This window comes from Platichthys flesus, chromosome 1, assembly GCF_949316205.1.
Source record: "Platichthys flesus chromosome 1, fPlaFle2.1, whole genome shotgun sequence".
Lineage (NCBI taxonomy): Eukaryota > Metazoa > Chordata > Actinopteri > Pleuronectiformes > Pleuronectidae > Platichthys > Platichthys flesus.
In genome coordinates this window covers 8,000,168-8,012,371 of record NC_084945.1, presented here as the reverse complement: position 1 = coordinate 8,012,371, position 12,204 = coordinate 8,000,168, and the positions used below count along the sequence as shown (strand labels likewise).

General features: G+C 43.2%; 1 protein-coding gene across 17 annotated transcripts in view; it reads right to left on the bottom strand.

The window, feature by feature from the left end:
* The window catches only part of baz2ba (bromodomain adjacent to zinc finger domain, 2Ba), a 65,616-nt gene that overhangs the window by 7,571 nt on the left and 45,841 nt on the right, over nt 1-12,204 (bottom strand). For 2 of the 17 annotated variants that reach the window (XM_062379772.1, XM_062380421.1), the window contains exons 9-24: nt 11,026-11,773; nt 10,574-10,843; nt 9,679-9,739; nt 9,417-9,525; nt 8,537-8,638; nt 7,691-7,913; nt 6,751-6,855; nt 5,907-5,968; nt 5,539-5,604; nt 4,781-4,846; nt 4,080-4,124; nt 3,761-3,793; nt 1,724-1,789; nt 1,242-1,382; nt 502-756; nt 89-312 (exon numbers count right to left, since the gene is read on the bottom strand). In XM_062379772.1, the coding sequence (XP_062235756.1) occupies nt 89-312; nt 502-756; nt 1,242-1,382; nt 1,724-1,789; nt 3,761-3,793; nt 4,080-4,124; nt 4,781-4,846; nt 5,539-5,604; nt 5,907-5,968; nt 6,751-6,855; nt 7,691-7,913; nt 8,537-8,638; nt 9,417-9,525; nt 9,679-9,739; nt 10,574-10,843; nt 11,026-11,773 (2,576 nt within the window). The remainder of the gene's footprint in view (nt 1-88; nt 313-501; nt 757-1,241; nt 1,383-1,723; nt 1,790-3,760; nt 3,794-4,079; nt 4,125-4,780; nt 4,847-5,538; nt 5,605-5,906; nt 5,969-6,750; nt 6,856-7,690; nt 7,914-8,536; nt 8,639-9,416; nt 9,526-9,678; nt 9,740-10,573; nt 10,844-11,025; nt 11,774-12,204) is intronic. The other 15 variants (XM_062380883.1, XM_062379930.1, XM_062380960.1 and 12 more) reach the window with 10 other exon arrangements.

Genomic DNA, 12,204 nt, shown 5'->3' with positions numbered 1-12,204 from the left:
TAAAAAATGTTGTTACAATTAAAAAGGTGTACTGTCAGTTACTGCTCCCGACAGAAGATGCATTAGTAAAACATATAGATGGACCTACCTGATAACAGCTCTGCTGCAGGCTAGCTCATTAGCCAGGAAGCCCAGAATAGAGGACTTCTGCACAGGGGTGTGGGCCTGGAAAGCCTTGGTCTTCAGACTGAGGGCCAGAAGAGCCAAGTCTGTGTTTGCACAATGGGCCCCCATGTACATCTGTAGCACCTCAGACACATTATCCCTGTTGATGCCAACATTGGTCAGATGGTCGCCCAGCATGGTTTTGGTCTGAAAAGAGAAGAGGATGAGTTGATAAACACTTGATAATTGAAGGTCTGTTTCACTTCTAAGCTTCTCTGTATTATGCACATGCATGGTATAAAGGTAAAGGAATTTTTTTATTTAATTCTCAAGTAGGTTCCATTGTTTCAGAGTTTACAGTACCATCAATCTAAAAACAGCGCTTAACAAGCTCACCTTTTGTCCAGGTGGCAACCCAGGATCACAGACTGCCAGAGAGAGCAGTTTGACCAGAAGATCTTGGACCTGGCCCATGCTGTCCCCCACATTGAGCAAGCCCTCCTGTAGCATGCCCAGGGTGGGCACATCCATGTTCAAGTCGAGTCCCAGCACCTTCCCAAAGCCTCTCAGGAATTGCATCAGCATAAGGCAGTCGGACACGGCACGTCCTGGCAGGATGAGTCCAGGGATCCGGGAGAACTCAGGGAGAGGCTGCACAAAGGAAAGAGGGATTGTAAGTTGTTTTTGTGTTTTTATTTTTGTTTGTGTGAGAGAAATGCATTTAATCCAATTTGTTAAGCAAACAGTTATGATTTAAACAACTGTGGTAAATTGAGAAAAGCTGCCATTATATCACACATCTGTTGACTGTTATCAAGATGGTGTTGTCCAATTTATGTTATTGACTGCATATTTTATCCACTCATGCACTACTCTTCTTTAACCACTTGGGGGCACACATCTCCACAGATAAAAATGCATTTGACCATGTGGTCTCATTGTAAATACAGAGCCATAATAAAATATAACACAAATAACAATAATACAAATAATAATGACAACATGGATTTGGTGACTGTGCCGTCCTGATATCCACATATTTTACAGCACTCAAATGAGACGTTTCCATCAGTGTACATGAACCAAACTAACAATCCTATGATTTTTTTTTTGTATCGACCGCCTGTCTAAGCTACCTTGTGGTCAGACAGACACATGTCTTCATTTGGCTTCCTCAGCTCCCTCGCTATCTCCATCTCCAGCCTCCGTTGCTCCAGTTTACGCTCTTTGTTCAGACGCTTCTCATCCCTTTTCTCCTGCCGCAAGCGCTCACGCTCCTAGAGAGTCCAGAAATCATTCATTTAGGGAAGCAGGTGTGTGTGTGTGTGTGTGCGTCTGTGTGCGTGTGTGTTGCGTGAAAATAGACAAGAAGGTTTACTTGACTTTGCTGAGCAGTATTAGAATTCAGCCTAATGCTGCTGTGAATTCAAAGTAAAAGGGCTTGAGGGCCAGAATCTTTTGACTTGGTAAGTGTGTAGGAAAAAGAAAATGAATGGAGGGAAAGAATGCACAAAAAGAAGAGAAAGTAGGAATCTATCCAGGGAATAAGGACTGAGGCTCTTTTCATGGAGTGGACTGTATGTGTATTTCTGCATTTATTTGTGTCCATATGGACTACCTCTGCTTTCTTGCGAGCCTCGACAGCCTTCATCAGCATAAGATGTTGCCTCCTCCTCTCCCTCTCCTAGAGAGTCAGAGAACACAGGCACATTAACAAGCACACATTGCACACACAACACTCAAGGTCGACTAAATTTAGTATGTATTAATGTAGAATTGTGATGCACTAGATCCAATAACGGCACTGTACTTGACGACACAAAACAATGCTTCACATGTATACACTTTCACATGTATGGTGGAAGCATAAGTGAAGAGTACAGTAATACAATGACAACCAAAAAAGCGACACAGAGATGCGATACAAAGTAGATGTGATGACAGGCTCAAAAAGAGAAGCAGCTGGAATCGGTGACGGCGCCTCTAAACTCAAGCTGACACAACAAAAGCAACAAAACGCTCGTTTGCCCAGAGATCCTCTGATGCGCCACAACGGCGTAACGATCAAAATAATAAATTCAATTACACGAGTCAATGCTAAAGTTTATTTGACACATCATTCGAAATGATATTTGGTGAGGGGGAGACGACAAAGAGGAGCGGACGCTACAAACAGAGCAGTTCTGATTCAGTGGTTATGGCAGCTTAAGTATTAGCACAGTATGTAACTGCTGAGGATGAGACATCTATGTTGGTCTGTGGTGCGTGACACACAGTCTACTGCGAAAGGGCAAAGGAATCACCAGTGACTGACTATCATTTCATTTGATCTCTTTAGGTTTCACGCTCCTCCATATCAGGCTGTCATTGCCTCTGTGATCCAGCAGAAAGACACAATTGCCACTATTAGGGCCTTGCCAAGGACATTTACAGGACATGGTGCCTAGTGTGGGCTGTTTGTGAGGATCTTTTTGTCATTGTGATAAACAAGACAGGCAGGAAGCCAGATACGCCGCTGCTTCCTTCCCATGTTCTTACTGGTTTGATTCATCTACAAATGGGAAAACTTCAAACAGGACGAGTTCAGAAAGGACATGAAGCCGGTGGCATTCACCGCATTCTAGCTTTAGGATTCTTCAGAAACTACTGGTTCAGAGGTTATTATGATAACAAGCTACAGTGCATCACATGCAATACAATTGCATATGACAACCTCAAACACCAGCATTATTGCATGTGTCTCAATTTGCCCCCGATCATTACGCTCTGAGTGAAGGTGCAAGGGGTTGATGATGCAACAATCGGCTCAGAGTCCACGGAGAAACAGATAGGCAGCCCTTTTGATTCAGCTGCGACTGTGTATGAGTGAGAAGGGGCGACAAGCAGAACAGCCAGGCCAAAAATAAAAGGCTACACAGAACCATATTTGTCCTCATGGTGGAACTGGTTATATTTTTGTTTGACAGTCTATCAGGTCTCTTTTCTAGTAAAGGTTGTGTCTGTACCCTCCCCAAACCTGGGAGTGAGGGAGGCAGGTGGGGGCGGTGTGTCTGGAAGTGTCTCCACCATAAAGACAAAATGATTCTCGGTAGCGGTTTTTCATTCTTTGTGCAGAGTACAGGAACAGTGAATGACAGAGAGGCTGGGATGTGGTTGGTTAAAGTCTGGCACTCGCCGGACCGCAGAACAGATGCACGGACGAACAGAAACAAGCTCAATGTCTGGGGCCGGAGAAATCGTCAAGCACTCATGGGCAACACAGGCGACTCCAATTGAACAGTTAAGACAATGTACAGTGTGTGATGGATGGAAACTCCTCCAGTGCACTTTCAGACAGTGAGTGAGGACTGGCTAGCGGTCTTTGCAATGCATTCTGAGTTGGTTTTTTTTAAATAGAGGAGGGGGGAGGGGGGTAGGACGGGGGACGGGGGGGGACAGAAGCTGCCTGGCCACCGTGACAGGGTCAGTTGTCCCTCAGGACGAGCAGATGGAGGCAGCATACTGACTCTTTTTCTCTTTTGTTGGTTTTTGCTGGAAAGCCATGCAGAAGAATGTAGTATGACAGCAGCCAGTGCTACACTTAATGCATTGCTATGACAACCATAACACAACCAGTTACACGATGCAGGTGTTAGATGTACAAAAATAAACATACCCATACCATATCTAGTCTATGCCTCTCCAACTCCTGGCAGAGAAGAGTTGGCAAAAATATTAAGGAACAGAAGTAATAAATCCAAAACCAATAAGCATGGTGTTAAATAAAGAGAAATACTAACCACATTTATTTATATATATATACAAACACACACGCACACACACCTGTATTAGAATATATGCAGATGCACATATATAAATCACTCAGTCACACACATTCACACCTGACAATTCTTACTGACATCTGAGTTAAATGGTTTTATTCAGCAGTGACTATTACGTTCAAGGGGGATGAGCAAGTTGTGTTGAATGCCTACCTGGTGCTTGAGAACCTCTGCCTGCTGTCTCCTCATCTCTTTCTCCTTAAAGGAAAGAAAAGAAGAAGATGAAGAGGGAACAAAAAAAATCAATACGCTTCCATAGTGCCAATATCAGAAAAATCACTACACACTGATGGAATTTCATCTCATTTCAAATAGTCGCTCAAATTTTTATCGCCAGCTGCCTCTTGAGTGGAAATACACTTGCTCATCACCGTAGGTAGCCAATGCCAATTACACAGAATTTTGATTTTTTCTTATAATTACACAAAATGTTTGTAGATAGTTATTACCTGGCATGTAAAGGCCTGCATTGTCAACGTGAGCTGTATGGACCTGTACCTGCACGTCCACTTAAGGGGCCCCTTCTTTATAAGGGTATTTCTCAAGCTTTCTATTGTTGTGCTTCGAGGTATGTGCCATTCTAGTCGTCCAAGTCTTTCTTTGTTAGCTTCTCTGTTTTCTCTTTTCAGGTCAGGTGCCTGTTCTATGGTTCTACTCCATGGGAGAGGGGCTCTAGATATGTGCAAATTGACTGGAGGATATGTTTTTCACTTGGTTTGCCAGACTAAACGAAGATCACATCCACAGACTTCAATCGCCGGACTCCACTGTTTACACCAACAGTAAACCACGTCCAATCTATACTAGCAACACTGTTACATCTGTTTCAGGAGATTCGTTAAATAAAAACATACCTTTATCCGTTTTTCTGCTTCCAATATTTTGGCATTGTTAACCTCTTCCTTCTTTCTCCGTTTGGCCTATGAATAAAGATTAAGGTCAAGAAATCACAAACATACATCAATCAGTCCAAGGCGAGGACTCTGCTGCACTTTAACTGATTGTGTGCAGTTTGAGCACAGATTTCATGCTCCTGGATGCCAGTCAAATTTGTAAAACACAGCAAATGAATAATGTATCTCTTTAACGCATAATTGTAAAAATGTTGAAGCCTCCCGTTAAGAGTGGCTTGCCAACCGTGTCAACTCAAAATTGATTTAGTCCTGCCTGCTAACACACATTGAAGCTCTTACAGTATAATCGTGTGTCTGCATGTGTGTGTGTGTGCGTGTGGGGATGTGTATGCATCTTGGCATGTGTGCGTTTTTGTGCGTGTGTGTGGAAAACAGCACCTTTCTTTTTGCTCGACCCACTTATGCTAAACTGTTACTGTTGTCTGATGAAAAAAAAAAAAAAAGAGACTTTTCTGTCCAATTTAAATAAGGTCTGAGGAGGCAGCAACAGCCATTTTAATATTCAACAGCCGTCAAACCAAGACCAATTTGGCATTAGTTCCATGTGGAATTATGCCTAAGAAGACGCAACTCCCTCCAATGCATGCTGCTGTTCAGTAATGAGCTTTAGGAAGATTAAAACACTATAGACTGAGGGGCTGTAGCTCTCCAGGAATGTTCTGCTTAATCAGAGGTGCCGTTTGGATCAGATTCTGTACCTCCAAAAGATGCTGCGCCCTGAGTTCCTTCTCCATCCGAATCTGCTGAATACGCTTGATCTTTTCCTGTTTCAAAAAAACATAATCTCTTAATATCTTAGACACTGGAAAACATCCGAAGATAAAAATCACTTCCTAACCACTCTCTTCCAATTGGGATGGGCAGAGCAAGAAAAAAAACAATACCCACAACAATAAGTTGAGCACTAGAAGTAATGACGGTAATTGAAGAGCAAGCTTTAAAGCATCACAAAATAACCATTCAGCATTTCCTGCCGAGGAGACGGGGACTGTGCGGAGTCAGGACACTGAGATAAGGAGGAAGGGAAGAAAAACATTTGTCAGCACACACGTTAAAGAAGACCCACCTGCTGCTTGAGAATCTTGATCTGCTCTTTCTGCTTCCTTCGCTCCTCGGATGCGATGATCGCTGCAAAAGTCAAGTCAGTGTTGTGTTACAAACATGACCCGCAAAGCTGGGATCAACTGTATATCTGAGAGAACTGCAGCTTTATTCAGAGGCTTCAAATACTAGAAACCAGAGGGGTGGATTTAAAAAAGTGCGCGGTAATAATGACAACACGAGGAAAGCAACTTATCGAAACAAAGCCATCATCATTCGATATTTAATGCTTTCGACAGGTCAACAAATTGTGCAGTGTGTGTATTGTGTATTCCTCTCAGTGCAGGTATCACACTGTGATCAGGTTTTAACCTTGATTCTCACGACTGGAGGATTTTATTAAACTTCACGAGGACATAGACGTGAGAGTTGATCAGTGAGCCGAGGATTTGGGACACGGTCAGATAGGTTCTAGGTCGCTAGTGTCTTCAACCAGTGGAGCTGAGCTCATTCCCATATTTTAGCAGGAGTGAAAGTTTAATTAAAAATATGCATCGGTAATATGCCTACTCTGGTTTAAATGTATTGTTATGTTAAACATTTCAGAATATATACATTCTAAGCAAATAAACTGGGTGTATAATTGGATTTTTCCTTTAGCCTTGACATCGTGTGTAGGAATTACAAAAATGTATAAGCATAATGTTTGAAAGCAGCAGCGTGGCAGAAATACAGATTATGGCAGAAGAGGGATTGAAGCTTGAGCTTTAATGTGCTGAAAATAAATATGTATATACAAACAAAGTCCCTGCTGTCGTTATGCGACATTTAGATCAAAGTGGTGACCAAGCAAATAAACCCGTCCTTACACCAGAGTTTACCTTGCTGCTTCCGAGCCTCTTTGGCTGCACGTGCCAGTGCCTGCTTTTCCAGTTTTCTCATCATTTTCATCTGGGCAGCCTGACGAGCTATTTCTGCACAAAAGAGTGGAAAAGGCTTTGTCAGTGAGAAATATTAAGAGAATACAAATGCTGCTGTAGCCAAATACATTTGACTGAGATCATGTTTTTTCTAATATCTTGAAAAACCCTGTGGTGATTAACATATATTACAACATTTTCCATAAACATTTAAAAATATACATGGTTGACATATTTCTACAAGAGCAGTGCTGACTACGTATTTATTTATGTAATATAACCATCATGTCTGTCAAGGAGGTGATGTTTTCAATGGCTTTAGTTTGTTTGTCTGTTATTTAGGTGGATTACGCAAAAACAATGGGATGGATTACCACAACATTTACTGGAAGGATGTGGTATCGGTCAAGACACGACACATTCAATTTTGGTTCGGGTCAGGAGGCGGATCCGGGAACTGTTTTCAATTATACTTTCTTTTTGTGTATTTCGCAGGGAATAATTCATGGATTCAATATATCAGGCATTCGGGGACTGATATAATTCATGAGTGATTGCCACTTGGTGCAGATCTAATGAAAAATTTGGATCCAGTGAATTTAAAAGTGGTTCCGAAGGGGGTCTGTTGGGGTCTTATGATCTTATAAGTCCTATTCAAATTATCAATGCTACACAAAAGTCCTGAAGCATTAAAAGGATATGAAAACGTTGCTGCTTCAACTGAAAAAGTGTCTATATGACTATAAATCAAACAAGAAGGCAGAGAAAACTGACTTGTCTGAAATATTGTAAACTGTAACTCCGTCCTTGGCTTCTGTAACCTTGATAATATCTAGCTGTCACACAGACTTATGACAAACATATTTCAGGGCTCTTTTCTACCACTCACCTTGTGCCTCTAGTTTGCGCAGAAGTTTGACCTCACTGGGACTGGGGCCCTCGGGCACCAGCGGATCGCCCACATTAGGGGGTCGCCCCTTCCTTCGGCGGGAACCTTTGGTGCCCTCGCCCGCCGATTGGCGCTCTGAACTTGAGGGGCGACCCCTTCGACCTTCCATTGCCAAAATATGAGGAATGACCTCCTCTTCCTTCAACAGGCTCCACTGTAAACCCTGGAGAGTCGAGGGAGAAAAGAGTAGAGATGGAGAGATTAGGGTTGGGAGGTGCGTTGGAGAGATGTTAGAATGTGTGACTGTGTTAACATTTCATAATTTCATTTGATCATTAAATATTAACAATGCAGTCATTAGCAATCTGGACTCTGACAGGATGTGTTCAAGTTAATGATTCAAATTCGTCTATTTTATAATGTGCAGTAAAAAGCTGGTTACATGGTATTTTAAATAACAATTACTCGTTTACTGATCTCTCTATTTCTAATCATATATTTGATTTGTTTCTCTGGCCCCTCAGAAATGCATATGTCTATCTTTAAGAGTATCTTATCCCTAACAAAGATACACACAAATACATTTTCTAGTTTGTCTCTTTGTTTCACAGACACATAAAATTGCAAATATCACTGGCCACCTGTAAAAATAATGTCAGCTGATTATTAAATTCCTCCATGCACAGTGAGAGATCTATAAACTAGGACTACTGAGGGCTGCGGTTGATTCCTATCCATGCCCTGAAAGTGACTGCTGCATAAAGCTTTTGCCTGCCACTAGATGAAAAGATGAACTTGGATCAGGGAAAGAGAGAGAGAAAGAAAGAGGAGATGAAAAGCAGTCACCTGGGGTCCTTCTCTGGCTTCATAGAAGTCACCAACCCTTATCTTTGCACTGAAGCTAAAATTATCACGCGTGATGCCACTTATTCCATTTCTGGATAGATACTATAGAAGAGAAAATAATAATTGCGTTGGTTTAGGCAGAAAAAAAAATTGTGAAATTAGCGACATTCAAAAAGCAAGGGGGAGGCACTCGATTGGGGGGGGGGAGGGGAGTCTAAGGTTACAGTGTGCATCTGTGCAGTGCTACTAATCATTATAAAAGCTGGGAGGGACAAAAAAAGAGCAAGAGCTCTCAGGAGAGAAAAACGGTTCTGACCTTGGGGTGCACAATTCAGGCCCTTTCTTATTTATCAGTGGCATTGCAAGGCTTTTTACTGAGGATGTTACTGAGAATATTTATTATTTTTTTGTTCACACTCAAAGACAGTTTTGTCAGTCAGTGTGATTGAGTTTTTTCTTGAATTGAATAAGAAGATTACACACTATGACATACTGTATGAATAAGGCCAAAGCTGTGCATCCCAAATCTTTTGGGGAAGGGGGAGGGAGTAGGGGATGAAAAGAAGCAGCACAAGAAGTGAATCTAACAATATTATCTCGCACTATTAGGGTCATAGAAAGCAGGGTGGGGTTGGGGGTGGGGGCTGGAGTGCAGGCTGGAGCGATAGCAGAGATTAGCACGTAACAAATCTTGATACACAAGCATGTGGTTGAGCAATGTGGACGAGCAGTGAAAAAATACACTTCCCTAAAAAATCATAAACCATACCACCCACAATGATTCCCACTGTCACAAACGCAACTGCTCATCTGATTGTCACAACACATTTGCTTGTGTATCGCGGACGTAGACTAAATCACAGCGCTGCGGCCGAGGTACCTTCATTACATCTGGGTATTGCCTCAGTTTCTTGCTACAGGGGGCGTAGTAGGCCACCTCGCCCTGCGGCCGCCCGGCCACTGTTTTGATTCTTGTTTCTCTTCGCCACCTGGATTTGTTTTTTTAAGGATGAAAAAAACAACACAGCTGTTCAGACAAACAGTATGCATCATGCATTTTTGTGGACGCGATCACGAAATGGATAAACACTTCAACACGTTCTGAAGTAACCGCTTTCCTTCTCTCCACTCCTTGTACATACCCCAGCTCCAGAGGTATCATCAACTCCTTCTCATCCATCACCCTCTTCCTCTTCCCTAAACCTGCAGAGAGACAGAGTTCAACCATCAATTTGACAGCACAGACTTTGATTAGAGAACCTCACAGTTGCAGCAGTCAAAGCCCCTTACACCTGCAATCATACCTGCCAGGGTTTGAGACTTAAATTCATAAATAAAACTAAAATGTGGAAAGCAGACCTGTAGAAACACAGCAGTAAAAATAAATCATGTGGTATTGTCTAAATACCAGTGTCCATTAAGAGTAGAACAAGAGAGAATAATTTTACCTACACTATAGGGGAAAGACTGGAGCATTTATTCAAAACCTTCCTAGCAAGTCATTATTCAGGGTATTTTCTGTGAAGTTTAACTTGTTACTATGCCAAACAAGTCGTCAGGCCTCTTAGGCGTGCCTCTACAGGACCTACGAGCTCCAGCGAGACCATGACAACACATTGCCTCCTTCCTGCTTCCCTAAAAATAACAAACATTCTTCATAACCAGAATGGCACTCGGTAGAGCACATACCTCTGCTCGGGTCCAACACTGTCCTTATGAAACCACTTTGAAACTCACTAGATCTGTATCTTGCAAGTACAAGGGAATCACCCCCTGATCTGCATTGGCACCAGAGTGCAATGGGTTCTTCTTTGAGTCATGCCTCGCCCCACCACAAAATTCCATGGACTTTTTGTGTAAATCTGCTAGAAACATTACCTCATGGCAGCGCAGAGGTAATTATCAGATTTGATCAATTTATACAACTTCTAGGCTGCACATCACACCTCTTTGGCTTTTCCAGTAAGAGATCTTAAAACCACCTTTCACCCCCTGCACTTATATGCTTACTACGTGAAATAATTTTGAACACCTTACCTAATGGGGAGGCTAAGCTATAGGATGATGAGCCTGGAGAGCTGTGATAGGCCAAGGCACTGGAGCTGGAGACAATGGTGGGAGTCTTGATGACCTGCAGGTTGAGAGGGGAGCAGCTGGTGGCGGTGTGATTGGTTGAGGTGTTCAGTAGTTCTGGGCCTTTGGTTAGCCGGCGGGGAGTCATCTCCTTTTTAGACGATCCAGATGGCAGCAGCTTTAGCTCCTTCACTTTCTTCCCAGAGACGTCGCTGTCTGAGTTGCTGTCGGACTCTGAAATAACAAAAAAAGGACAGCTCACAAGTTAATGAGGAATCAGATTGTCATAATAAATGTATTATGTGATTAAATTAATGATTTTATTGTGCGACTGCATTTCAAATGGTTGTAGCCAGCTGAAACAACTTTGCGTTAACTGAAAGTTGCGTTAACTGTTAAACATAGAAGGTACAAACCTGACAGACTATCATCTGAGTCCTCTTCATCCTCCTCCTCCTCCTCAAGGTCATCATCCTCATCATCATCATCCGAGTCATCTGATTCCTTGTTAGCTGGGAGACCAGCTGTGGGGTTAAATGTCCCAGGGATTCCCACTCCTGGAATTCCAACTCCAGGGATACTGACTCCAGGAATCCCGATCCCGGCCTCTCCCCCACGAAACAGATCTACAAGCGATTGTACCAGGTGGTTCTGAGAGAAGCCCTTCCAGGCAGCTAAAGGGTCTGCTTGTGCCGGTACCTGTCCCAGCCCTGGTGTTTGTCCCTTACCCTTTGGAGACTTGTTCTTCCTAGATCCATGGCCTGTGGCATGGGGTGAGGTAGTGGGGGGCTGTGACGGGGGCCCAGCCTGGGTGGCTCCTTGGGTCCTGCTCGCCCCTGTGCTCAGATTGACAGGCATTGACCCAGCTTCGGAGTCGCACTGAGGGGACTTGCCTTTCGCGGCAGAGTCTTTGCGAGGTTTGCTGATGAGGGCCAAAGGTGCGTCCTGAGTGGTGCTTTGGATGACTCCATTGGGGTGGTTGGGTTCAGGGAGCCCCAGCAGGGCACTCGAGAGGAAGAGGTTGGAGTGATTGTTCTGGGGTGGAGGAAGCGGAGCAGGTGGCAATGGCGATGAAGACAGAGACGTCCTCTTGGGAGACTTGTTTGGCCCCGGCTGCTGCTTCTTTAGCTCAGCTGGGAATGTCTGCCCTTGGGACATGAGAGTCTGGGAATAGGAAAAGGAGGAGAGAGGGAAAGGGAGTCAGGAGGAGGGAGGGAGAGGGAAAACCAGAATGGGAGGAACAAAGAAAGGTTAGGGAAAAAAATGAGAAAAGAAATGGGACAAATGGGAGTTGCTCGAGCTGTCAGTTTCCATCACTGTTGATTGTTTGAGCAGGTGACAAAACTACAATGCCAAACACTGGTACAGTTAACTGTGTCTAAGCCCCATTTCTGAGAAACAAAAAGAACACAAAATGCAATAACCAAAAGGCATTGTACTCGGCCAAGTTTACAAAAAGAAATACTGAGTATGTCTCAAAAATTGTAATTACTTGTGAGCACATATGAAAAGCTTCATTATCATTATCATCATCATGTGGCCGGGAATGTTCTGGTTTTTATACTGATGACAAGTTTGGTTCAGTCTGTGTTTAA